Below are 26,762 nucleotides of genomic sequence, written 5' to 3'. Positions count from 1 at the left end.
CAAAAAGCACCCCGCGAGCTCAGGGGTGACTCACTGCAGACACAGGTGGGCGCCGCGGAGGCCGGAGCGGCAGCGGAAAACGCAGCCCCGTTCCCCGCTGCGAACTGTCCCACAGCTCCTCTGGACGGGCTGCAAGCGCCATTAACAGCATTTACCATCTTCATTGTACCAGCTACTGTACCCAGAGTGAGCGGGTGCAGACTTCACAAGCTGGGGAGCACTGAATACTTAAGAACAAATAAAAATCCGACCCCGTGCTCCAAAACCCAACCCCAAAACAAACCCCACCAACCAAACGACAAGATTCCCAAACAACCAAACGGCTTTTTTCTAGCTTGGGCCAGCAACTTGCAGCATCTCTGGTCAGGGCTGGAAAGGCAAGTAAAAGGGGTAGAGAACCTTCACTGCAGGATCGGATAAGAACTAGCACAATCACTCACACTTCTGATTACCTGGATCAGTTATCACCACCAGATCACCCATGTGCCTCTGCCTTCTTTTTTGTCCTCTTTCTCTCTTTGATATTTATGATGTGATGCCTTTTCGATTTGCAACACACCTATGATGCAGAGATCTTCCCGCCCCAAGTGTCAGAAGGTGTCAGTAACTGCCAATATGCCTTCGACGGGCACAAAACACACAGCAGGAGGAAAGCAGAGTTTGTATTGGTTACGACAGGGCTCTGCCCTTGCCGCAATAGGAATCCTGGGTTCCTCTTTCAGCCATGGTCCCAGCAGAACCTACATGTTGTAACGTATGAATCTCCAGAAAAGTCTCATTGTGAATCACAGAAGTGTTTTCGCGAGCTGTATCTCCAGTAAATATGGCTCAGAAACTTCCCGCTCACCTTTGGAGCGGGTTAGCAACGTTACAAACCGGAGACGGCCGTGGCAAAGCGCAAGTTACACACTGACACTGCCTGCGGGTTCCACTTATTGCGATTCCTGGGGCAAGAGGTGGAAACTAAGCTTGTTGCAGAGGGAACACGTCTGAGAGGGAAACGCTTTTTGCCTACAAAAGAAAGTTACATCACATGCAAAAGAAGGCGTATGACTGGCACCAGCTGCGAGGCCTGGAACTGCTCACGACCGCGAAACAACCTGAAGCCACCGAAAGTCCCCACGTGTACATGGGATCACAGTGCCCCTCCTCCGTACGGCTGGCTTAATGTTGTCAAACACACCCAAACTGTTACAAATCACAAGATTAATTTGAATAAGGAGCTGTTGGGTTTTTGGAACCTCCAGGTACCTATGTAAACAATCCCTCCCACATGCCAAGGTGAGGAGGAACGCAACGTGTGAGCCCACACCTTACTGACCCAGACACGCACGCACCTCCTCGTGGGAGCTGCGCCTGCCACCTGAAGAAATAAGCCAAAGATTATGAGTATCTGATCATGACGAGACTTTCTGACGCTCCTAAACCCTGCCAGGTCAAACGGCCGCGACACACCTGAGCCGGGTCAGTACTAGTGTGTTATTGCAATCTGCGGGAAGGTAAATGAGGAAAAAACAACACTTAAAAATTATTTACTATCCAAATAATACATAAAGAGGAAGAAAGAGATCAGACTGGGTGAACCCTGGCAAAAACACAGCTTGGAAAAGCCAGGTCTGGCAAACCACACGTCCTACGAGGAGCCGCTTCCCTCGAGCAGGAGGCGAACGCAGCCCGGCGCCCGCGGCTGCTCCCGCGGCAGCTCCCGCAGCCCGGCGCCCACGGCTGCTCCCGCGGCAGCTCCCACAGCCCGGCCGGGGGGCCCAGGCTTGCTCCCACACCGCTGTAACGGGCGGTCCGGGCACTAAACACAGTCGAACCCCGACACACGGGAGTTCTGAAATCTGTCACTTCTTAGCGTTAGACCGTAAAATTACTTGGGGCAGGGATGTGTGTGTAACTTCTTTGGAAACAACAGCACGAAAGAAGAACCCTTTGAATTCCTCACAATCACTTGATTAATTCAAGTATACAGAATGAGCTGCCGTAATCTAAACACTAGCAAAATATGCTATATATAATGCAACAATTTAATTTCTCTCCTGGTTTTACTTTAATTTTTTTTAAAATTTCTTTTGGTGGTGTTTTGGTTTGGTGGGTTTTGTTTGTTTGTTTTTCCCCCTTGTTTTTTCTTTTTTGTTTGTGTTTTGTTTTGGTGGGGTGGTTTTGTTGTTTGTTTGTTTGGGGGGGTTGTTTTGTTTTGGTTTTGTTTGTTTGGGGTTTTTGTTTGTTTGTTTTCAGTGACTTCCAATAAAAGACAATCTAAGTCACCTCAAACTCAAAATTCAAACCAATGGTCCACAGATGGTCTGCTATAATGCAGGGGCACTACACTGGTTCCTCTCTAGTGGGAGACGAGTTTCAACACAACTCGCGATGACTTAAATAAAACACAAAATTGAATTCAGTTACGTAATAATGGAAATTGCATTATTCACTTTTTAATGTTGGCTTTACTTACATATTTTAATCAAAATATATTTTGCATTCAAAATTAACAAATGCAGTTAAAAATCCATTAAATAGATATATATCAGTAAAAAAATCCCCCGGATCTGTAATTTAATGGACTGTTTCGAGCTAAGTGTTTCCACCAAGATTTTAGAACTAGTAGATCTTAGTCTTTCATGTACATGGTGTATTCAAAGATACAAGAAGCCCTTTCTTAACTGAAAATTAGCTAATGCTTGTTGAAATTAATTAGCTGAAGCCACCAAAATGGAGAAAGTAAACTGTCTGCCCTTGTGAAAGAACTGTGCTTTCAAAAGCTTTAAAACTTGAATAATGTGCACCAGGGCCATGGCCAAGGACTGTAATTAGTTCAGCTGTCTTACATTCTTACCACTCAGGCAAAGGTGCTGCTCAATGTTTTACTCAAATAATTCAAACACGTATTGTACACAGTTTTATCACATTTCAAAAGTATTTATAGAAAGAAAAAAAGCTAAAAACATGGATGTAGTTCTAAATACCAAACTGTTATCAACTTCATTAACTCGCTGATTGAAGAACAAAGCGCCCAGCTCCAGGGCTGGCCCAGACCGTGCAGTCAGACAGAACGCCTGCATCAGGCCACTGCCTTGCTCTTGAAACAAATATTTCAACAGTAAGTACAAAAATACATTCTCTTGTTAACACAATGATTAAAATATTGAATATCTTCCAGATGCAAGTTTAACAGACTTTAGCAATCATGCACAACAGCCATAGCGAAGCCCAAATGCTGGAGTCCCACTATGCCCACTTAAAGGTACAAGTTTAACATTACAAGTTTCCATAGCCCATACCTGTATGGCATGATCTATGTTAAAAAGCCAGAACTGCATCTTGAAACATTTTAGGGTTAAAAAAATGCCCCACCTACCTTTTTTTTTTTTAAAAAAAACCGTGTAGGATATTCACATATAAATGAACTTAAACACATATTCCACAAAAGCATGGGCTCATAACAGTCAATATTTTACTTCCTAGCCTGAGAACATGAATAAATCATGTTATTGTATGTTGAATCTTCACGGAGCCACCTGAAGCAATGGATATTTTCAGCTTTTACAGCGTGAAAGCAAAGCTCATTGCCCTAGACAATGAAAATAACATCAGTAGTTTCCCGCTTTACACATTCGTCAGTATCCAAGGTTGGTAACAAGGAAGTAGAAGTGAAGTTCCATTGCTTTCAGAAGATATTAAGGCAAATACACAGAACAACTGAATCTCTGGGCACTCCTCCTGCACAAAGGCAAATTCCTGGAATCAAGAGCAAAATTATCTCCACCCCCGCCCCGTGTTGGTAGGATGGAAAGTGCCAGGACATAAGCCACCCAAGGAGAGAGCAGAATGAAAACATTCCTGCCATGGTACACCTCCAGGAACTAAGCAAATAAACATTTTAATCACCTTCGCAAATCAGCAGATTCATCTTCCACTGTAAGATCTGTCTGTACCATCTCCTGTTTCAGTTCTCCGATCTCCGAGGCAATTGTGTCAATGAGCTAGAAAGGGACAAAAATAGTATGACGTCAAGTGAGTGGAAGAGGCGTGGAAAAGAAGTCCGGGCAAGTTTAGTCACCAGAGATTACAAACTTTTTTTTTTTTTTAAATTGCATCCTATTTGGACTTCCCCTTGCAAAGGAAAAAGTAAGGGCTGGGCACAATTACAATCATTTGTGAAGGAAGAATAATGTTTGTTTTGCACCAGTACAAAACCTTTCAGGTCGGCTAGCTTTTTTATTTAAATCTAGTAAATATATTATGCAACAGCTTAAAAGAACTAAATGAGTTGATCATTTGTAGCACTTACTTTCTCAAATAACAAGAAAAAACATGATTAGAAGAGTTCCATCTGCAAGGGTTATTTCTGAAGGGACACCAAGCCAGCATCACGATATTGCGGTGGATGAAAAGTAACGAAGCAAGAAAGAAATGGGCAGCTGCTTTTCAAGTTGGGTCTTGGACTGCACGTGAACAGAACTGAAAAGAGAACTGCCTTGTAACACTTCAGCTCCGGTGGAATACAATCCTAATTCCAGACAGGATGGCAAGAACGCCTTTTAAAGTGAGTGAGATTAGCACTAGGGCTGTATCCTGAAAAACACGGCATTTGCTATCCAGATGTCTGGGAAACATTTGGTTCAGCAGAAACCAACTATGAGGTTTGCAAGGGACACTGTCTTGGACATTCTTTGCAGCAACTGCATCAAGTTTGCTTGACACATCGCACCATGACAGCACACGAACCCTGGCAGCGTGCCCCCCTCCTGCCTGCGGCGACAGCTCATCAAAAGGTTTGCAGTGATGCCACCTCCTCCACTGCCACCCCCACACCTCCGAGCAAACAAACAAAAACCTGGCAGATGAAGTACAAACAGCTTTCCAGTCCAAGTTAGAACAGTTCGTAGTCACCCACAAGACATGACCCTGAGTCCCACTAGCATTAGGTAGCTCAGTACAGCAGCATTGTCAAGGAATCGCAGGCAACATTTTCCTACACTGTTCTGTTGGAAGTTTTCCCCTGCCTCAGAAATTCACGCCCTCCTTGCCGTGCAGCATTCTTTTGATCGATTCCAAGGAAGTTTCAGTCTCTACTTACAACAGGCCAGCGCCATTAAGTGTAGGTTGAGAATGACTTACCATACACCACATCCATTCCACAGGCTTCTTTCTGCCAAGGTCAGAGCTCCCAGCCACACCGTACCACCAGCAACACAGTTTACCAAGATCTTCCACCTGCCAACCCTCGAGCACCCCTGAGTCACTGCAGGGAGCTGTGAGCAAGGCCTTCCCGACCAGGAGACGGAGCAGCAGGAGGAATCCGCAGCGTCCTGACGGAGCAGCCTTGCTCCTCACCGCACCCCCACGAAACAGCGCCTCCAGAACCAGCCACCAAGCACCCTGCGGGGTCAGGTCTTCCCTCCTTTTGCACGAGCCCCCACATTGGCTTACACGGTGAAAAACACACGTGCTGCTGCTGTTGGATGAGCCTCACGGAAGGGCACCACCGTGCACGTGTGACAGTGTTCGGGGCAGCGGCATCGCCTCAGAGGGCAGCACGGACCTGCGTGCTCAGGCAGCAGCGCCAGGCCCTACCACGGCGGCTGCGTCCTGCAGGTCGCACTGCCTTGATTTTTCTCTTTTAAAGCCTCTACTGCCCTAGCATCATCATCCTTAATACGTTTATTCTTGTAATCTTCTGAAACGTAACACAGCTGCAACTCTCACTGACCCGACGGGGGGATTTCCTGCTGTGGTGTGCTGCCCCCAAACAGGGAGGTTCCACCTCTTCCCTTGGGCTGGCTTGGCTGTTCATTCAGCCCCGATAGCTGGTTCAGCTTGTAAAAGATTCTACGACTTTTTCACTTTGTTTTTTGGTTAGACTTCTGCTGGCTTACCAGCCTGAGCCCGGTCTCCAGCGCAGACAGGAGGAGCAGAGGACGGGACGAGGCTGGGAGGACATCCGCCCGCCCAGCGGGCCACTGCAAACCGCCAGCCCCCATGGCCAGCGCGCCCTGCCCCTCCGCCGGCCCAGCGAACACCCCAGGGTGCGCGGCTGTTTGCGCTGACCCTGGAGTAGAGAACCTATGCCCCAGCTCAGGAACGCAGACCAGCCACCCGAAACTCCGCAATCGGACCAGGACACCTCTGGAACTCAGACCACGTGGGTCTTCCAGCCGTCTGTTCAGCAGCAGGACACATGCTTTTGGGTTGACACTCACTATGAAAAGAAATAACTACCAGAAAGTTGCACACCCTCATCATGTACTGTGTTCAGAGCGGGAGTGTACGCACGACGGTCTAAGGAACAGCTCCCAGGATATTTAAATCAAATATTTTTCTTTTAAAAGTAAATTATGACAAGCCATGCCAAGACTTCAAGTCATCCATTAAAAGCATGAAATTTAAATAAATTTTTTTAATCGCTCAGGTTGCTGTTCAGGTTTTAAAGAAAAAGAGAGCAATTGTTCTATGGAAAGTCTTTGGCTACAAACCCAAACTGGAGCTAGCTGATATATTAGACAATTTTTAACAGCAATCCTTCTGTACAGTGATCCTTCTGTATCTGTAAAGAGACCCACTAATTCAGTTCAACAGTCAATTAATTCAAAATGGAGAAGCTGACAACAAGTGTAAAAAGACAAAAAACCTGCATTTCTCTTCCAAGCTGTGACTAAGCAGTAGAAGTGGAAGGATCAGCGCTATTAGGCCTAAATCTCTGAAGAGCAATCCATCACAGTCTCTAGCCACAATAATGACTCTTAAACTATTGATTAGTTTCAAACATGAATGTGCCTTCTTAAAAGTAGTTCTAAATAACTAATAGCATTGTAAAATACTGACACAATGGATTTCCTGTTGTTATTTCGCCAGTCTTCATTCATTATTAGTTTTTCTAAGTGCAATGAGGTAGTCACACACAACCATACAAATTGTTACTGCTAAATAACACACGCTGCTGACACAAGCCTTACAATGGTTCTCCAGCTTTCGTAGCCTTCTTATCCCTTCTGGCTCTTATGAAGCTTTTCATTTCAGTTCCGTAAAACAGCTCATAATTGCTCAGCACAGTCTTCTGTTCGTTCTTTTTAGTCAACCTTCACACCTTTACCTACATACCTTGGCACACATCTCACCGCTTACCTGCCCTATATTTTCTGTGCTCCATTCAGGAGAGATGTGTTTCAACTTTTCAAGTACGCAAAGACAAGACTCGCAAATTTTCATTTACTTCAGTGCGAGGAAGCCGAACTTTTAGATTAAGAAGCAGACGGACCTTAAATTAAGGCAATATCCTTCTGCTCCCAGCCGCACCGGGCACCAGCTTTCCACCTTCCGTACTAGCCTCCCAACAGTAGGTTTCTCAGATTAAATCCTCCCAGTCTCTCCGGCAGCTGAATGAATAAAGTGGAATTCATTCTCTGTTTACTATGAAGTTTCCAGTCTTTTCAGATTTCCTGACCTCCCAACTGCTGCAGTAAGGTAGCGCGCAGCCCTTCCTTGCTGCCGCAACTTTCTACTGCTGTCAAAACCTTCCCAAAGTTGCACCTGAACACAACCGAGAATTGAATTATCATTGAACTGACCAAATTGCAGCCTTTTCTCTTTTCCCACCAGATAGCCACAAAGGCTCTAACACTGTCTGAGGAGTCATGAGCACAGCCACGTCAAGAACAGAACCGCCTCCTGTGCTTTGTCCTGCAGTAATGGCTAAAAATTTAACTATTCTAGCAGACGATGCAAGGCTTAGTTTTTAGTTTTCAATCACGGCATTCCCTGAAGATGCTTCCTATGTACTGTGAGAGCGTGAAGTTTTTCAAGCACCAAGTAGTCACGACTATGAGCAATTCAGCCAGCTGTAAATACGTTAGGGCTTTCTGTCACGGTTGCTGGAGCCATCCCAGAAGGAAGGCAACGCTAGTCAGCAACCAGCACACAACGTGAGTCACCACCTGGAGCCTTATTATAGATGGCAAGTGATTCACAGTGATCTGAAGCTGTATGTGACTGTTTAAAACACGAACTCATGAAGCTCACCATATTATTAAACACTATTTGAGGATTTAATCTGTTAATGAAACAGATGTATTGCGGGCTGTATCTCTGCTGCATTCAGTATTGAATCTGGTCAGCAGAGCAGCCTTTTCATTGAGTTCGCAACACAATGCAGTGCTCCCCGCCCTGGTCACTCCGTGCGATCCCCGCCGCAGGGCCTGACCGGGGGACCGCCAGGGACCGCCGAAGGAACCTCCCCACTCCCAGCTCCTTCCTTTGCATGGAGCACGAGGAAACCCCAGGCAAATCGCTGAGTGTCTCAGAGACAGGCGCACTCAGAATCATCGAGCTGGAATTGGCCACCTCTTAGTTTTGAAGGGATTATCATCAAATCACTGACAGGGATCACGCCAGCCCTACCTGCTAACAGATGCGTCTCTTTCAACAGTCTTCCTTCAAGTGTCAGCTCCGGGCTTGACATTCAAGCCAAGCAGGACACAGACTGCTAGGCAATCCCCTGGCTTCTTTGGAGGAATCAGCCACCCATGCAGAAAAGCTGATCAGGAACAAGGGGAGGGCACGTCAGTTCTCCACCCAAGCCCCAAGTCTGCCCCGCGTTTCCCTCCCCAGCCCCGCGCTCAGGAGCGGCGGGCACGGGACACGGCGGGGCGCTGCGGGCCGAGCGGCCGGCGCCACGCTGCCGCTCGCGTTAGCAGCTGCTTTTGAATCGTAAGCTGCCAGCACCACGGCCCCGACATCCTTCCCTACAGAACTCCTACAACAACTGCATGACAGCTAGGCTGCTGCTCCCCGTGAACCAGGGGCTGGACACGACGACGGGATGAGGGAGCTTGGCTTAAGTAGCTCCTCTTCGTGTCCAACATCACTTTGGTCTTTGCATCCACAAGACCAATCGCTGCCATAAAGAACCATGACAGCAGAGAGTGCGCCCTGCTCTCTGACACACCTACAGAGAGCAAGCGGCTCACAGGCCAACGGTTTGCACAACAAAAGAGGTTTTCAGCATCTTTCTTTGGAAAGTAGACAATACAAGGATCTCCACAGAAGCACCCGTGGGCGCTCAGCCGCTGCCTCAGCGCCTGCCTTGCTGCATTGCCACCTGGCTGTAACTGACTGAACAGCGTTAACCGCCTTCAACCAGAGCTGCAAAAAACAAACAAAACCAAAACCATCCAACCAATAAACCACCACCAAAACTCACAAACAAAAAACCCTCGCAGAACAACTCCCTCCCAGATGACAAAATCTTTGCGCACTGCAGCAAAGAATTCTAATTCAACTGGTACTGAAAGCACAATAACATGCTCAAAAATTCAAGCTGACACTCCACACTTCACGCTATCATTTCATGTATCAGTTTGACTCCAGAAGATGGAACAGATCGACAATGCAAAAGAATTTAAATGCTGTATAACCTTCCTACACTGCAGTTCCGTGGTTAGTTCTTGTGTTTACTTATACCTACAAGCTAACCACGGCAGCACACTGAGGCTTTCCAATATCCTGTTTATCTTTGGAAGTTATTTGTAGTCGGTTTTGTATAGCTGTCATGTTCAGCCTCTTTAACACACCTGCCTCTCACATCTTTGTCTGCAAAAGGTACTTGCTTATATGATTAAAGTTCTTGAAAACAAATTTTTTAAAACAGATTTTAACTTATAAATGCTTTAAATCAGAATAGCACAAGGCATGCACTGCAGAGCAGTTTTACCTTGAACACACTGTAATCATAACGCTTTTTAATTTCCATGTCTGCCTTGAAGAGAACTTGTTAGAAACTCTTTCCTGAGAGGAATTTTTCTGTTTAGTGATTTTATTTTTTGTTTTTCTAAATGTAACTTAAACAAAATGACACATTTCAATCATTCTTATGCTCACACTCTCTTCTACAGACCCAATTTATTGGGTTTACTCCATATACTCCGTGACACCCGGCAGCCTTTCCTTAGTCTATGAGAAGTCAGTACGTCCCGGACAAGGGAACTCGGCCAGGTGCTCAGCACCAACCTGAACCTGACCTACAGAGTCCACAGGAATAAATCTCTCTTTTTTAAAAATTAACTGCCAATGTTATCTACAAACAGCAACTTATTTTCCTTAAAATCTTTTCCATGTAATAAAGTTACTCTTCTCCTGATTTAAAAAAAAAAAAAAAAAGAGGTGTTTTGGAGTTGCATCATTTGGGTATTCTTGCAATTAACTGACACATAGTAATGCAACAGCACCTGACAAATCATTTTCTATCAAATAACACGAGGTATACTCATGATTTGATGACATCATTTCTTTAGTATTTAGGATCAATTAAACTTCTGGTCATTATGCAGGCTATGTGATGTTTGCATGATGAGCATCAACAAGCTGAGCTGTTAATAATGTGTTTCTACAAAATGCAGGAAGGATCCTGGGTGTGTATTATTATTAGATCCAACCCCGAGAAAACAAGCAGCAGCAGACTGCTGCCTTCTTAGCGGAAGGAATTCTTCAAACAGACTTCTCTATTCACAAAGAGTATGATTCCTATTTTGCTGGAAATAATGGGAAGAGTCACCCATCGGTTTCAACAGACTTGAAATCAAGACCACAAAAGGCAGTTTCCACAGGAAAATACAACTGAAGTGGATGGATATATTTGTCAGAGGCCTCTCTTAGTGTAAAACAACATACATGAGCCCCAAGAGGTAAAAAGTAATCTGAAGCAATCTGTCACAGGTTATTTACGACTATGAAATAGGTATCACCCTGATATGTTACAGAAGGAAAATTTACATGAAAAGAAATGTACTTGAAAGTATGACATCCTCTCAGGTCGTGAATTATTTAACATTTAAAAAAAAAAAAAAAGAGACCTCATATAGCATGAAAAATAGCCATTTTTGTGTCTAATGTTTTTCCTTTGGAGTTTATTTCTGATAAAGCACTGTTCTGGAAGTTAAAAAGAAACTACAGTACAACCATTGTAAACCCAAATAATAATTATGACTCAGCATGAGCTCACACAGCAGCCCAGTACTGTACTCCCTAACCAAACCTACCCTCAACACTGGATTGCCACAAGTACCCAAGTGCCAACTGTTTACATTCCTAAAATCCATGAATGAAATAATGAAATTCAAACATCTTAAACCGTGATGGTTCTTTTCATAATGCATCACGCTATGCTTACTGTCAAGTGATTCTTTGTTCAACAGGACTGATGTTGGCTATGTTGGACTACTCTTATTGCTTCGTGATTAGTTTCATTTTCCTTTATGAAGGCACCTTTCTTGCCAGAGGTTTGCAGCCGTGGATGTCTGATCTCTAGCTGGTCATCTTGTAAATTTATGGTTGCTTAGGCTGTGCAGGATGTTTTTTCCTCTACCCAGCCCCTTCTTCCTCTTGCTTTTCTTTTCCCCCACCTGTATCATTTGCAGGACATCTCAAAGTGTATCTGTGGAAATCATGATTTTTTCACAAATTTTCTGTTTAATAGCAGCCGTGCTGGAATGACCTGTTGATCACGGTTCTTTGCTATTGTTTAGCTATGGAAGTTTAACACTTTTTTAAATTTCACCACAAAACCCTGTCATTTATTCATGGAAAAATTCTCACATTGTTCATCCTTCATAACTACAATTTAATACGAATTGGGGATGCATCCTGAGGGTCCAGTTTTGCTCCAGGATCTATAGTCAGTTTCTTCAAGTATTTACCTTTCTAGAGCTTTTTTCTGTGTTTTCACACACTGGTTCTGATCCCAGGATGCTGCTGTCTGCTACTGAGAAAGCATTGTTACAGCAACAATAATTTTTCACGTCTTCTGTAGAGGTCCCATTCATCTGTTTGGGGAGAGCAGGGAAGCGTTTTGCTCTGCAGGTCCGTCAGCCCATCCGCACTCCCACATCTGGAAAGGCTCATGCCGTCTGTCGTGTTAGTGCACCGGGACAAGACTTCTGATGGAAACACTTAATTCTCAAAGCGGTGCTGGATAACAATAAATCCTTTATGAAATGTGGATTTGCATTTAAGATTCTTTCCTGCTCCCATTGTCTGTGAGACGTTTTGCTCGGCTTTATTTCCACTGTCCCGAGTCTAAACTCCTAATCCCCTCTCCTGATGCTTCAGCTTGAGCAGATATCACCTTCCGTAACCTGGCAGGGGTGACAATGTAATTCCTACACAGAGACCAAAAACTCATCTCCGCTCCTCAGCGCTCTCTCACCAGAACACACACTTCATTTTTACATCTTTCAGGATGTCATATAAGCAGCAAAATTCAGAGCAAGTGTGTTCACCGGAGCTGCAGTCCCCTTTGCGGAGCTGCTGGGCACCACCGCTGCGCGCCGGGGCAGCTCGTGCCAGGCGCGCCGACCGCTGCCGCCCGCGGAAGCCCAGCAGAGCCACACGTCTTCGTACTCGTCCAACTCATGAAGAGCTTCCCAGGCCCAAGAGGAAGCCAAGTGGCTTTGGCTTGATGTCTGTTTCAGGACATTACTAGAAAAATCACTCTTCCATCACTGCATGGCAACTGAATTCCTATTTTTTGTGCTGAAATGTGAATAAGGTTGTACGAAGAATTACTGAAGCTGCCATCTTTCTGAGAGTGCATTAAGAGTCAGCCACAGTGCCCACTGCAGAATGTTTCTGAGCGTGAGATTTACAGCAGCTACAGAGGAAAAGGTAAGATCGGCGCTCCTAATCTGGCAAGGGAACACGGGCTGAAGACAGCAAGTATCGGTATCAGACTGGATGAATGAGCCTCAGCACTTACCACCCGCCCTTCCTGCCAGCATCTCGTTTTTCATTCTGTCTGGAAACCTGCATCCTCCTCGGCATCGCGGCTGTTCCTTCCTGCTTTGATAAGCAGAGCGCAGCAACCCTCAAAGAGACGCTGTGTGACGAGGTGGCGAAGCGCCAGAGACGAGCCAAAGCGGGAATGCTATTTCTAGACTTGTCCCAATGTCTGAATACAATTAATTATTTTGATAACTTGGCTGCAATTTCTGGTTATTTTGCACAGTGAGCTATGAATTCCCAAGACCACTAATATTATTCAGTGTCTTATTCAACTGTAAGCAATGAAGTTTGACCTGATGTTTGATTTTGGGACAGAAGAGCTTTAGTGGTGTTGCCAATTCAATAAAGATTGGAACATTTTGATGAGAAGGAGGATGCTTCAGTAAAACGGATGTTTGTCAGAGACATATATTCAGTTCCTTGCTTTACCACGGACTCCCTCCATAACCACGGGAAAGCTCTTCAGTCCCAGAACTACCCAAGCCTGATTCCATCTTTGCTTCATTTTTACTACATGATGGCTCTGAGCCTTCACCAACTGCAAGATACAAAAGCTCCAGAGAATTTAGCCTATAGAACTATAGGCCTTTGTTCTCTGTAACATGGGGACAATACTGTTTCCCTGGTGTACTAACAGTCAAAATACTGAATGTGAAGATTACTAAGAGATGGTTAGAAGCTACAGCAACGAGAACTATTTAAGAACCAGAAAGAAAAGTTGGAGTTTCCCACTGGTATTTGTCAACTAATTTTCTCATAAACATTGCTGAGAACAGTAAGATGCTCTTTATGAAGATTAAAGTGACCTGAGAAACATGCTAAAGGTTTCTTGGGCAACTGTAAAGTAACAAGCACAATACGAGAACCATATGCAGAGGTACACTGCACAGTCTGTGTCTCTGAGAGGGCATTCTGAAGCACAGGTCAGCATGAGTAAAAGGCTGTATCTTAATTACTAGGTCTCCTAAACACAGACAGACAAGACAAATTAAAATAACATAAACTACAAAAATCTGGTGTGCCAAGTGTTTCCATTGCTCATCCGTCCAGCTGTAGCAAACGTAACTTGTCACAATTTCACAAATGTAGGACAGGGAAAGGAAGAGAAGGCGGTTTCACGGCACACGCAAGTGCACACGCAGACACCGCGCGCACTGCGCCCGCACTGGACATGCTGACTGCAGCTTCCACATCGACACTCTGGGCGCAGAACAGTGGCCCAGCTTCCCAGGGATGGTGAGAGGTTGGAAAACGTGGCTTGGAGGCACCTTTCATTCCCGTTATTCTTCAGGGCCATCTCCCTGCCAGGCTTTCCTTAGGAAAATTTAGGACAACCTCAGTTTCTTAATTGGCAATGTTTCTTATGGCCTTAGGAGTTCAGTATCTTGAAATTGCCCAGGCATATTGCATTCCTAATCATTTTTAGTAACTACAGCCATGGCATCATGAACAGGAGGTGCACAAAAGAGCTATTCCACCATCTATTTTTCACACAAGAATTACTCACACAAGGAGATACCAGAAGACTGCAGAAAATGACATGGACACTTGCTTACAGCCTCAATGACATCATGATTCCTTCAGCACATGCACAAATGGCAACCTAGAAATATTCCCCATAACTGACACAGTTTCTTGCTATGATTTGAAAATATGACCATTCTCCTGATCTGGCTGTGGACTGCCATCAAACGAGGTTAATGCTTGTGCTTACGAAATGTGAGATGTAACAAAAGTGTGTTGCAAAACTAAGAAGCAGTTCCTGTCCCCAGAAGACCCTGTTTACTGCTGACCACATGAAGTTCTGGGTGAGCCAAAGAGGAAAAGTCACTGCAGCCCCAAAAGCCCTGTGACTGGTCTCCAAAGCTTTAACAAACCTCACACGAAGCAGGAGGCAGAACGGAGGACGTGGCGAGCCATGCTCACTTCTGCGGCGTGATGGCTCAAGCCCGAGCAAAGCTCCCACCGCTGAGCAGACCTGAGGCCAATCACCCAAGGTAACTCTGCAGGAAGTACTGGGAAAAAGCAAAATTAAGTCACCAGGTTCAATCCTTGACACAAGTTCCCAGAGACAGAAGTGATCTATAACTACGCAGAAGTGAGGATGATCACAGGAGATGCGCAGAACCTAATGACTGCAGGCAGCCACCCTGAAGCGCATCCCTTCTCAAGCAGCTCCCAAGGTTCCATTTGCCGGCTGTAACGAGGTTAGCGAGACAAAACACCAGATATTCATGCCCAGGGAAAAACGCGTTTCTGAAGAGCTCTGGGGAGCGCTCGAAGGCGCTGAGGGCCCAGCCTCCTGCAGCTCCGGCGCCACGTCCGCCCCAGAGGCCTGCGCCCCGCCGCACGCCCAGGCCTGGCCCGGGCCCCGGGAGGCCGTCGCCCGGTGCCGCCACCTTAAGCTACACTAACGCAGTTTATGACAGCTCTCATCATTTTATGCCTGTGTAAAATAAAGCTTATGTGCCCAGCATTAGCAGCGAAGAAAGCCACAGGCTGGCTTACGCTGAATATTCTGTTACCTGCACGGGAAAACAGTACGAACATGAAATAGCAGGGTGGTTCTAACCATGAATAGCACCTGCAAAAAGAGATGTTCAGTGAAGTGCTTCCCATATTACAGAAAAGGCTTGCCACGTATCACAGATGGCACTGCACATTCTGCAGCAGTCGTTTCACATAAAACCAGGTACATTTTGTATAAATATCCCATTTACCTTAAAGAAACTTCCTCTTTTGTCCAGACAACGGTCTTTCATTGTCAAAGATGACATCTTCCCCAAAAAGAGTCCACTGTACGCCTTGAACTCCTAAAAGCAGAGACATTTTTTAATGGTTAGTCCAGTCTGTAGGAAATTCCTTTCTAAGCCACAGAAACAGTCACAACAAGCCGCCTGCCGAAACCCTTTCTGTCAACAACACGGTGCCATTTATTTCCTACCAGAGTCCTTACATATCCCTTTAGTCTATTATTTTTCCATAAATTGCTTGAAAAAGACGGTGCTGCTCAGAGTTCCATGTTTCTTCCCTTCTCTTCACAGCTGATCCTGTAGCTGTGAGTGGATTTTAATGTGCTCATCAAAAAAGAATGCTAAAACGTAATGATTGCTTGTTTGTTTCCTTGAGCTCAGCCTGCAGCACAAATAGAACAAAATGCTAGATGTCACTACAATCCAGTCTCACATATGACAGTATTAATGAGGCTGACCAGGAGGGGAAAAAAAAAAAAAAAAAAAATCACCCACAAGGGAGAAAACACATTACCATGAATGTAAAAAAATCCACCCCAAACCAACCAAAAAACCCACAAAACCAACCAAACCAACCAACCCCAAACACTCCCGCCAAAATCCCGCTTCAAGTTCCTAAAATGCAATTAAGTCTTCTGAGAGTTAAGTCCAAGAGAGAAACTGAAGATGTAGTTAGGAAGAATCTGCATTTTCCACTGTCAGGTAAACTGAATAAGCGGTTTAATACCCATAAGAATATAATAACGCATAACTAGAACATATGCACAACTAGAACATACGCACGCAAAGAGAAATATCATGGAGTGATCTCCAGCTGATTAATAGAGTTCCTCTAAAGTCACAACCAATTCACACCAGCAATTTGTGAACAAACTTCTGAACAAAACAGGACCCAAGTTCCATGGCTAAAAAGTCCTTCTAGGATTTTTAACAGTGAGCTTATAATTACATTTAAATATCCTTACTGTTCCCCTCACTCACATTTACTGATCACGTAGCAGTTAGTTATGCTGAAAGTTTCAGTTACCTAAATGGCAAATATCACAGGTGCAAAACATGATAAAGGCAGAGTCACAGCTTGCTCTGATACCAGCAGAAACCAAAATACAAATGGCAGGGAGCAGCACTGAAAAAAATGCTTAGTGGCACGGCCGCAGTTGGAACTCGAGCAAAACAGAACGGCTGGAACAGAGAATGCCGAGAGTTGAAGAAAAGGAAATTTGACACGTACCCCTGTGCGCACAAACACGCTTCTGCTTCCCTTAATGCCTTAAGAGAGGGTATGGACAAGGGCACATAGCACCAAGGATGGGCTGAAAAGAAAAAAAGAGTTAAATGAAAAGCCCTGGCAAGCACCAGTAATGGAAAAGGGTGAGAGGTAGAAGCAGGAGAATAGAAACATTTTTCTCTTGGTTTTAATATGTAACAGGAAGCTTTAAATTGTTCCCTCTGTTTCCAGAAGTCATACCACAAGAGCAGAGAAAAGGTTACATTTTTCCACTTAGATTCTGGTTAAAAAGCATCCCTGCCTGAAAGCTCAGGAACCAGCCTGTTTTCCAGACAGAGACCTTGAAAGTTGAAAGAAAAATCCTGAATTCTGCGCCCTTGTGAAAGTCAAACTCTAGAGGATGACCAAGAGAAGACAAAAAACAGCACTGAGGGAGAAAATTAAAATAATCAAACTTCGTAAATCAGCATATTTACAGGAACACATTCCCAACGAGGCTCTAAAGCATTGAGATCTGTGTTGCTTTACTTACAGTTTCAATAATAAAGAGGCTTGGTATTTGATATTGGCTCTTCTAAACAATCTACAGGTTGTCATATAACAAGAGTTATAATTATAAAATTAAAATATTTTCTTTCAATTAATTCTGAAAAGGGAATTTGCATCTGAAAGACCTGAGGTGGAGGCCAACCCAGGAAACCCAAGAAGAAACTAGGGAAAAAAAAATCCGTTTTCCAGGTTGATGCTATCCTCTTAATGACAACACCAAATTCAAATCCACAGGGAAAAAAACAACCAACCACACAAAACCCACAAAAAACCCCCACATAGATTTTAAATGAGCTACATCAGGGGTTTATGAGCCAGATCACGCAGCTGAATGTGCATCTCTAGTCTCAGCCATGAATCACTCCATTTGCAAACAACAACCCTTTCACAGGAAATCTAATGTTTTGGGTTTTTCTTTTTTTTTTTTTTTAATTTAACCACGAGGACGTCTGCGTGCAATCCTGTTACCAAAATAAACGCATGCCAAGTTTTTACATTCATTTTGTTTCAAACCCAAAGTTTAAAAGCTTCCACACACAAACACACAGAGGAATGCAAACACACAAACAGAGTTTGCCCTTCAAAGAGCAGCATGGCTCTAATTCAGACAAAAGCTTCAAACAAGACCAATTTTCAATTTGCTTGTAAGAGGTTCTGAAGCTCTAAACTATTCTATAGCTGCTCTCATAGTTCCTGCTTATGTAACATACTACCGTTCCTGTTGATCTGGTATGATGGCTTTCTGGGCTCACGTCCCCCTCTTCGCAGAGCCGCTGAATCCATCCACGCTGCGCTTGGGGTCACCGTGTCATCCCAAACTGGTCTGGCTCACCTCAACGCTGCTCCCTGTCTGACTGCTTTTCAGTATTTCTGATTAAAATCAGCACAGCGGGAAACACTGTTGTTGAGTGTTCGTGGGGTTTTTCGTGTTTTGTTTGTTGTTTTTAGGGTAGTGGTAGTTTTTTTGTTGTCTTTGTTTGTGGGGTTTTTCTGTTTGGTTGGGTTTTGTGGTGTGTGTGGGTTGGTTTTTTTTTTTGGGGGGGGGGAGGTTAGGGGATTTTTTGGTGGGGGTGTTTGGTGCATGTGCTTTCTTTAGGCCACCCAATATGCAACTAGATATTAAGACCGGTTGGTAAAATGTATGGCCAGGGGTGGGTGCAACGATCCAAAAACTGGGGGTGGGTCCCTACCCGTCTCCCACGGGGGAGTTCAGAGGTACCTCCGCTTGGTGCACAGACACAACTGCAGAAAAACAAACCTGCTGTCGGGAGGTTTCATTTCTCTACACAGCTGTCCACATCTGATGCTTATTCAGATCCAAAACAGGCTAAAAAACCACTGCTCTGGAACTGAGTTTGGACAGCATGAGGCTGTCACACAGGAAAATATTCTTTGATTGGGAAGCCGGGTGGAGAAATACACATCATCTTCTGTACATCCCGGAGATGAGCATTTTCTCTTCTCGTGTGTTTTAAGGACTGAGGCAGAGCATCTAGATGGGTTAGCTTGGACACTGCCTGGGTGACGGCTCAGAAACCCATCTGAAAATGTCATCAAGCTGCTGGAACCTGCTCGCTGCATAATTCCTGTGACCTTTTGTCTGGCCATCTGGCAGATGGCCGTTTCTGTGTTTAAGTGGTCGGTACTTCACCCCCTCGGCAGCCTGCACAGCTCTGGTGGGCAGCAGGTGCCAGGCTCCTCCTGGGGCTCCACTGCTCACTGGTTCCTGCACGCAGCACGGCCCCCCCGCACGCAGCACATCTGCCCTGCACGCAGCACGGCCCCCCTGCACGCAGCACATCTGCCCTGCACGCAGCACGGCCCCCCCGCACACAGCACGGCCCCCCCGCACACAGCACATCTGCCCTGCACGCAGCACGGCCCCCCTGCACGCAGCACGGCCCCCCTGCACGCAGCACATCTGCCCTGCAAGCAGCACAGCCCCCCTGCACGCAGCACATCTGCCCTGCACGCAGCACGGCCCCCCCGCACGCAGCACAGCCCCCCCGCACGCAGCACATCTGCCCTGCACGCAGCACATCTGCCCTGCACGCAGCGCACTGTTCCTGCACCTCTTCCAATCCAGAACAAAGCTTGTGTGTGTAAAGAACAAGATAGGGCAGGGAAAAGGAATGATTTCTCTGCTTGGCAAATTTCTCTCAGAGGCACTGCCACTCCATGAATGCTGAGACTCACATGAGCTGTAGGTTTCTAAAAACTGGTGCTTTTCATTTTCCTTCTTCCTTTGACTTCTTGTCAAAACAGCTCCTACGTTCCTCACTCTCCCACAATTTTATTTGGTATTTTATACGTTCTTACACTTAACTGTAGTAGTGCCAATCACCATCTCCCTGGACTTGTCAGGATCCTTCCCTTTCATCCTCTCATTCCAGTCTTGCTTTTACAAGGCAAAACGTCCCAATTTCTTTAGCTAAAAGTCCTAGCAAAGACGAGACAACCTGTGTTCCTCCGCTGAGCTGGAAAGCAATGGCCACAGCCACCCCTGGAGCTCAAACAATCCCTGCCCTGCCTTCTTGCCCCACCCTGCTCATTTTCCTAAGGAACTGAGGCTGTGTAACTGCTCCGGCTTTCTGTTCCTTAGTTCCTATCCATGGGGTTTGACCTCTTGGCCCACCTAACAAGACTTGACTGAGGAAAAGAGTCTCTGCTTACAAATACTGACAAAAGGATAGGGGGAAGACACTCAATGCCATCACTAAACGAAGAAGAAAAATTTGCAGCCTTCCTTCTGCTGGCTGACCAACAGAAACAGCAGAACCCACTTTTTTCTATTTTAAGCACAAGTTATCTCACTGAAGAACTGGCTGTCCCCCTTCATTCGCAGCCTGTAAAGGCCATGCAACCGCTGAGCACAGACACTCACACAAACTACTGCAGGCAAACACGAAAGGGTTTCACTATCCTGCTGCCAAGGAAGAACAGGAGAAAATACCAGTCCAGACCTGAAGTACGACCTGGCAAAGGTCAGCTCTGTCGGAAGATGCTGCTGATGGTACCGCCAGTGCCGCCCCTTGCCATCCCCTTTGCCAGCACGGGCACAGCCGAGGAGCCGGAACATAATCCCTGCCGTGCCAGCAGGAGCACATGGAAGGCAGGGAAAGCCTACTGCATAGGTACTTGAAAACCCATGGTGAATTAGCATCATATTACAAACTAACTATAATAATCTATAAATAAATAGCATTAAAAAAATTACACTTGGTTCAGTGAACCCATTTTCTGGTGGGTTAAACTGGAAACCAGAAAGAGGGAGGATAAACACATATTACTTTTTTTACAAAATGTGAAAAAAACTTCTAAAATGCAATCCTATACTTGAGCATATGCTGAGAGATGTACACAGAACTTCGGATTTTCTGCAAATCTAAGCATCCTCATGCGTTTCATTTTCCTGTTCTCCTAGCACATTTGCACTACTCACAGAGAGGATCGCGTTCATCTCTAACCTACAAAGCTCTGGTCTGTCTAATTACTCTGACCTTATCTGATTCTTGGCAAAATTAACCTTTTCCTTTTGAAAGTATTTCCTCTGAGAAGTTAACTGAAAGCCTGCTTGCAGGGATACAGATACAACCGAGCACAGTATCACTTTGAAAATCTACCAAAGAAGAGCCTCAGTCTGAAAACCATCATTGGTGCCAGGACTTTGCAGACCTCTCAACTCAAATGTTGCATTGTGTTAGCACAGCTGTATCCACAAGCAAAAAGCGAGGGGATTATGCAAAAAAGGATCCTAACTTCCATCATTCTTCAGGCTGCAGAAAGAGTTTACAGTCTTTTTTTTTCCTCAAACAACGTAAGGGCAGACTACTTGTAGAAAAGAAATGGTGCATACAGAAAAAATGACAAGTCACTCTCTGCATATTTTTTTGTCTTTTTAATTAAAGTGTTTGAAAAACCTTGCAAATAAACTCCCTGATCAACGTCCTTTTTCTTCAAGCGCTGTTTTACTTTTATCTCTGCTACCTGACCGTAATGAGTGTATGAGCTGCTCCCCTGCAGAAAGCCTGGTTGCCAGCAGTACCACGTCAGGGTTTCAGTTTCCCTGGCTGATCATTTCGGACTCCCGCACTTGCGTTCTGAAGTACCAACGTTCCTCATCCTGGTAAATGTGACAATGCTGTTAAAATCACAGCCGTCTTTCCAAGGACTTCACCTCACTATGCATTTAGCCATAAAACATGAGCCACTGCTTACGGAACCCCCACCCGACAGACCTGGATCTTCGGGGGCTGTGAACCAGTCCACGCATCAGGCTGGTGTATTTATCTGACTTAATCTAAAGTGGGAATATCACTGCCAAATTTATACATTGATCTTTCTACATCTGGTTTCAGCTAGTCATCACTTCTGCCTCAACCAACCTTTTGCCCACAGGCTTATTTTTTCCCTTTGATTCTAGATCCTGCTCACTGGCAGCTTTTTAAGAGACTGAAGGATCACGAGGAATTACTTTGAACTTGTTTCAGCACGGCACTCTCGGGAGAGGTTTTAAGTCCCATCTGATTTTGGAAAGATCTGCTGTCCCACAGCTGTCTGCTCACTTCTTTTATCTATGCTGAAGTCACAAATGCAGAAATGAAAGCATCTGAAAGGCACACATGGGTTGGGCTGACTCGGCTCCCACTGACACAGACGGACACCGTATCACTCTTTCCAACAGGAACATACAGTCAGACAAACACCAAATGCCTCAGAAAAGCCAAACCTTAAGCTTGGCTGAGCATGGCAAGCAACCAAGAGGATTATGTTCGTGGCTAGGGCTGTCTCTGCACCCCTTCCAAACACTTTATTCTTCCCCTCTTCCACTAAACAAGCTCTTCCCGCTGGCTCCCATGCCATACTTTCCACATTACTGAAAAGGAATAAAAACCCAAGTCATTTCCTTTGGCACAGCATTTAATCGTGGAGGATACTACTACATCTCTTATAAGAGAACGATTGTATGTTGATACATTCATGTCTTGTTTTGCCTCTAGACATGTTAGAGAAATATATTTTTAAGATTGGCTTTGATTTGGGTAACCTTTCAGAAGGTTCATATTATTCCCACATTCCCTGGCCTGGATACCTCACAAAACTATAATTTCTCGCAGTATTTCAGTAATTTCCATTTGTTATTCCTGCCCAAACCAGTCAATAATAAAAGTGAAAACATTCAGAAATATGTTTTCCAACCTCTTAAAAAACATTTAACGTCGAGCTGCAGTTCCCGGAACAAGCAAGGAAAGGTAATCACTTGAATTACAATATAGCTTCAAGGTCTGGAGAAGCTTCAGAACTCGTAACGAAGCATTAAGTCAGATGCAGAGGGGGTGAGTTACAGCACCCACATCGAGACGGAGACGGACAAGATAACCACCCGCTGGGCTTGGCGGTTTGGGGCACCTGGGAAAAGCACCTGTCTCCCGCACCGCGGGCTCAGAGAGGGCTGGGGGTTCAGCCTCCTCGCCCAGAGACACCAGCACAGCTCTGGCCAGAGAGAACACCGCTCCAGGCACCGGGGAAGCGCAGACCCAACCCACGGCCACCTCAGGGAGCTTAAACACACCCATCTGCTCAAGTATTTACACGATCTAGGGTTAAGTGATCAGATGTGCTTGTTCTGCTATTAGATAGCCGCACCTAGCACTGCATCTTTTTCTACAATTTACTCTTTTGCACCTAACAATTACTGATACACACCGCAGTTTCTGTTTGATCATGTTTGAAAAAACACACGGGCATGCTGACCCTACTGAAAGCCAGGTAAGGCCACTGCGGCATACTGCTGAAAACCAGCCCCTGAAGTGCACGGCATTATTAAATGCACGGCATTATTAAATGCACGCACAGTCTGTAGATGCAAAAAATACCAGAAGACAGGGGAGCAAGTATAAATAAGATTTTCCTGCTAAAATAAACTACCTCCACCTACATTTTTTAAGTATTTGCCAAAACGCAGACCAACATTCTTAAAACTGTTATACTATGTGGTATTTGTTCTCCAGATCTGTAAACTTTCAGGAATACTTCAGGATCAATATTCTCCATTATCACCATTCTGTGAATCTGTAATACACAGGAAAGTAAATCCTGCAACACGGTAATACAGCAGATTAAATTTGAACTTGCATCCATACCATGGCAAGAGCGTTCTTGCATACAAGGTATCTTTACCTAACGGTTGAGGTATACGCGTTTTAAGCAACAGATTCAGTACTAGACATGGAAATATGTTTTTACCATTTATTTGCAAGTTTGTGGGTCTTTCCTCTGATGGATTAATCCCACACGTGCTCTACATTTCCTTGAGTGGAGTCAAGCTGTGCAGCTGTGGATTTGCTTTTTGTTCAAGAACAATTGTATTTGTGTGTCATTAGCTACATTTCTACCATTGCATTCTGGCCAAGAGGTTAATGTAATCAAACAGCCTATATGAAGAAAATCGCACGCAAGTTTTTGTGGTTGCACTGTTCACTTTAAACAGCTGCATGTCATAGACTTTGGACAGTTTGCTGTTATTCACTCAGTGCTCACTACTTGTAATATTTTTGCAGAACACCATTGACTGCTCTAGGCACCACTTTTCCCAGCACACCTCCAAGGTGGTTACTGACTCTTGTTGGAGATCAGCACACAAACACCGCAGCTGAGTACCGAGTAAAAGATCTATTTCTCAATGAACAAAAGAAAATACTTTCACCAGAAAGACTATAAGAACACGGCTTATATCTTGAAGTATTTATTTTGTTTTGTGCACAGGAAAGACTGCAAGAAAGTATTTCACTGAATTAAACTAATTGCTCTCCATGCAAAGACCTCCCATGTAAATACAGCAGACAGCCTATACTAGAGAGTTTTCGCTGATCTCACCTAGCCAGGATCCTCCAACAATGAGGAGACAAGCCATTCAGTTGGGCGGACCGCGCCGCAGATCGCCGTGGCCGCAGAGACGGGCTGGCGCAGGGGTGGGCCCCCTGGGCCCCCGCCCGCCGCGCTGCCCGCCCGTGCCACGCGGGCGAAAACCCCGTCCAGCCCGCAACGCGCCGCGTGTTCCCGGACCGCGTGTTCCCGGCGCCGCGTGTTCCCGGACCGCGTGTTCCCGGCGCCGCGTGTTCCCGGACCGCGTGTTCCCGGACCGCGTGTTCCCGGACCGCGCTTTGACTATGCGGAGGTCAAAAACCAGACCGAGCTCTGTCTGCCGGCCCGTTCACCGCGGTACGAGTGTGCCAGCGCAGCAAACTGGATAAGCTCCAAAACACGTTCTCGTTGTCCTTTCAGCTATGCCTATACGTACCACCGGAGGTGAAAGGCCTACACTTGTTCCATAATGTTAGTAGGAGTTAAAAACAAACAAACCACCAACCAACCCACCCACAAACAACCACAAGCCACCACACGAGACCCCAGGGAGAAAACAAACTTAATTTGAACTTGTCTTTTTGAGGATCCAGCTGGGGGCAGGGGGAGGCATAAACAGAGTAACCTAACAGTTTGGGGCTGGGGGATCCATTCGGAAGACATTTTGAGTGATAAGGGAGTTTCAGAAACTCAAATATTTAGAATCTACAATTTAGTCTCTAAATATACTTACACTCTAAATATACTTATGACACACCAATGAAACCCAGGAAATTCAAAGCTGAAGGCCTTTGAAATATCTCTCCCAAGTTAATTCCACTCCTCTTCCTGTTTTTTATATATACAGCATGGGACTGACAATGCCAACCAAGCTTCTTGGCTTGAGTCTCAACCCGTGTAACTTCGAAGTCACGTAAACGTGGGTCATCCTTCCTGTCCTCATGTTGCTCCTCTTGATCCTCCTCCAGAGGACAATTGCTCCCTCTGACCTCTCCCTACAGCTTTTCCCTCTGATAACCATCTCTGGTCCCTCCACCATCCTCTGTCACTGCTGACCTGCAATTCCTCAACCACGCAAAGGTCACTGCTGCTTTCCCGGTCCGCTTCCCTGCTTCCTCGGGTTGTCCATCACTAGCTCTCTCCTCTCACTGCTTATCTCGACCAGCCCCAATTTCTCCTTCCCCAGCCCCTACACCACACTCGCCCTCACTCTCGCAGCTGAACCCCTGAGGATGAAACCCCGTGACTGTGACAGCTTTCCTCCCTGTACCTGTGAGTTTTCCATCCACCAACCCCAATCTCTTCACCTTTTGCAGTTTTCACTATTTTCTACTTCCTACTAAAGTTCTTCTCCTTTTCTACCCCTTTCTCCCTAGCCATCTGCATAAGGATCTTGGAAAGACAGATGTATTTCATATTACATGACATCTCCAAGATCTAGCATTCTGCACAGGTCTGAGCAGCCTTCCCATCCCCGCCCCTTCTTCCAGCATCACATTTGTATTTGAAAAGCTGGTCCAAGATCATCACCCCAATAACTCACCTATCTGCACCTCTCCTCAAGTCCCTCAAAAGACCAGGACATATATACTCCCATATATAAGGAGGGAGGTATCGATGCCACAGTCACCAACTGGCTCTTACAGTACAGAGAAAGGCTGAAAGCCTCTCCCCCAGGCTGTCTTCATCCAGACAAGGAAGAGAACGTCTTCTCTCTCCCTGCATTTTGGGAGGTGCAGTTTCCCCTTCTCTATCCAACCCATTTGTGATATAGGGTATTTGTGATATGGAGAATACCACCATCGCCAAAGTCTGCTTCCTCAGCAGCATAAGCAGTCACATCAAGACCCATTTGATTACTAATAGGAGTTTCTCTTTCCTCACCAGCTTTGTGAGTTCACAGAAATCACTAGCAGGGGAACTTCTGAAGAAGTAAGCGTGGGTGTTTAATTCTCCGCTATTAGTTTGCTTGTGTAAACAATTTGTTTTCTCTATCCTGGGATAAAGTGTTTTGAAATAAGTGTTTTGGAAGAAAATAAGCCTCACTTGTTGAAACGGTGAAACTGGGTCAAAGTACTGACAACAGCAGACCATTCTGAATTAAAATGCATCGGTGACTCCACATGTTTACTGTATGGGGGGGTTATATTATGTACATAGGTCAGACGAAGAATTTGTGTCACAGTTTTTTCTTTCTGATTGGAATCAAATGTGATCAAATCTAGAAAGCGAGGCAGCAGTCAGATGAGAAGCTATTTCTAGGTTTAGTTCTTGCTGACACGCTGGTACCAAAGGACTCCCACAACTGCTAGCAACAAACCCTGGCCATCATTGTGTATGGGGAGCTGGGACTGAGCAGACTGGGATACAGGTTTACTTGGTCCCTTTACAAATGAAAAATTAAATTGTTTAACAGCTAACAAATTCCATCATTCTCTTTCTGCAAATAATAAAGTGAAAGCTGCCAGTGGCTGAAAATAGCCCTTGTGGTTACATACCACAGTTTCAAGACTTCACACAGCATTATTTTATTGCTTCTGCATCTGATGCCAGCTATTTTTATAGGGCTTCTTTGTATAAATTCAGCA

The 26,762-nt window shown here is 45.3% G+C and overlaps 1 protein-coding gene across 7 annotated transcripts in view; it reads right to left on the bottom strand.

Moving 5' to 3' along the window:
* The window catches only part of RIN2 (Ras and Rab interactor 2), a 135,863-nt gene that overhangs the window by 27,236 nt on the left and 81,865 nt on the right, over positions 1–26,762 (bottom strand). For all 7 annotated transcript variants that reach the window (XM_065632913.1, XM_065632919.1, XM_065632916.1 and 4 more), the window contains 2 exons: positions 15,501–15,593; positions 3,895–3,989 (listed from right to left, as the gene is read on the bottom strand). In XM_065632913.1, coding sequence (XP_065488985.1) covers positions 3,895–3,989; positions 15,501–15,593 — 188 coding nt within the window. The remainder of the gene's footprint in view (positions 1–3,894; positions 3,990–15,500; positions 15,594–26,762) is intronic.

Source organism: Caloenas nicobarica, chromosome 3, assembly GCF_036013445.1.
Source record: "Caloenas nicobarica isolate bCalNic1 chromosome 3, bCalNic1.hap1, whole genome shotgun sequence".
Lineage (NCBI taxonomy): Eukaryota > Metazoa > Chordata > Aves > Columbiformes > Columbidae > Caloenas > Caloenas nicobarica.
Note: the sequence above shows the minus strand (reverse complement) of the source record. Positions and strands in the feature narration are given on the sequence as shown.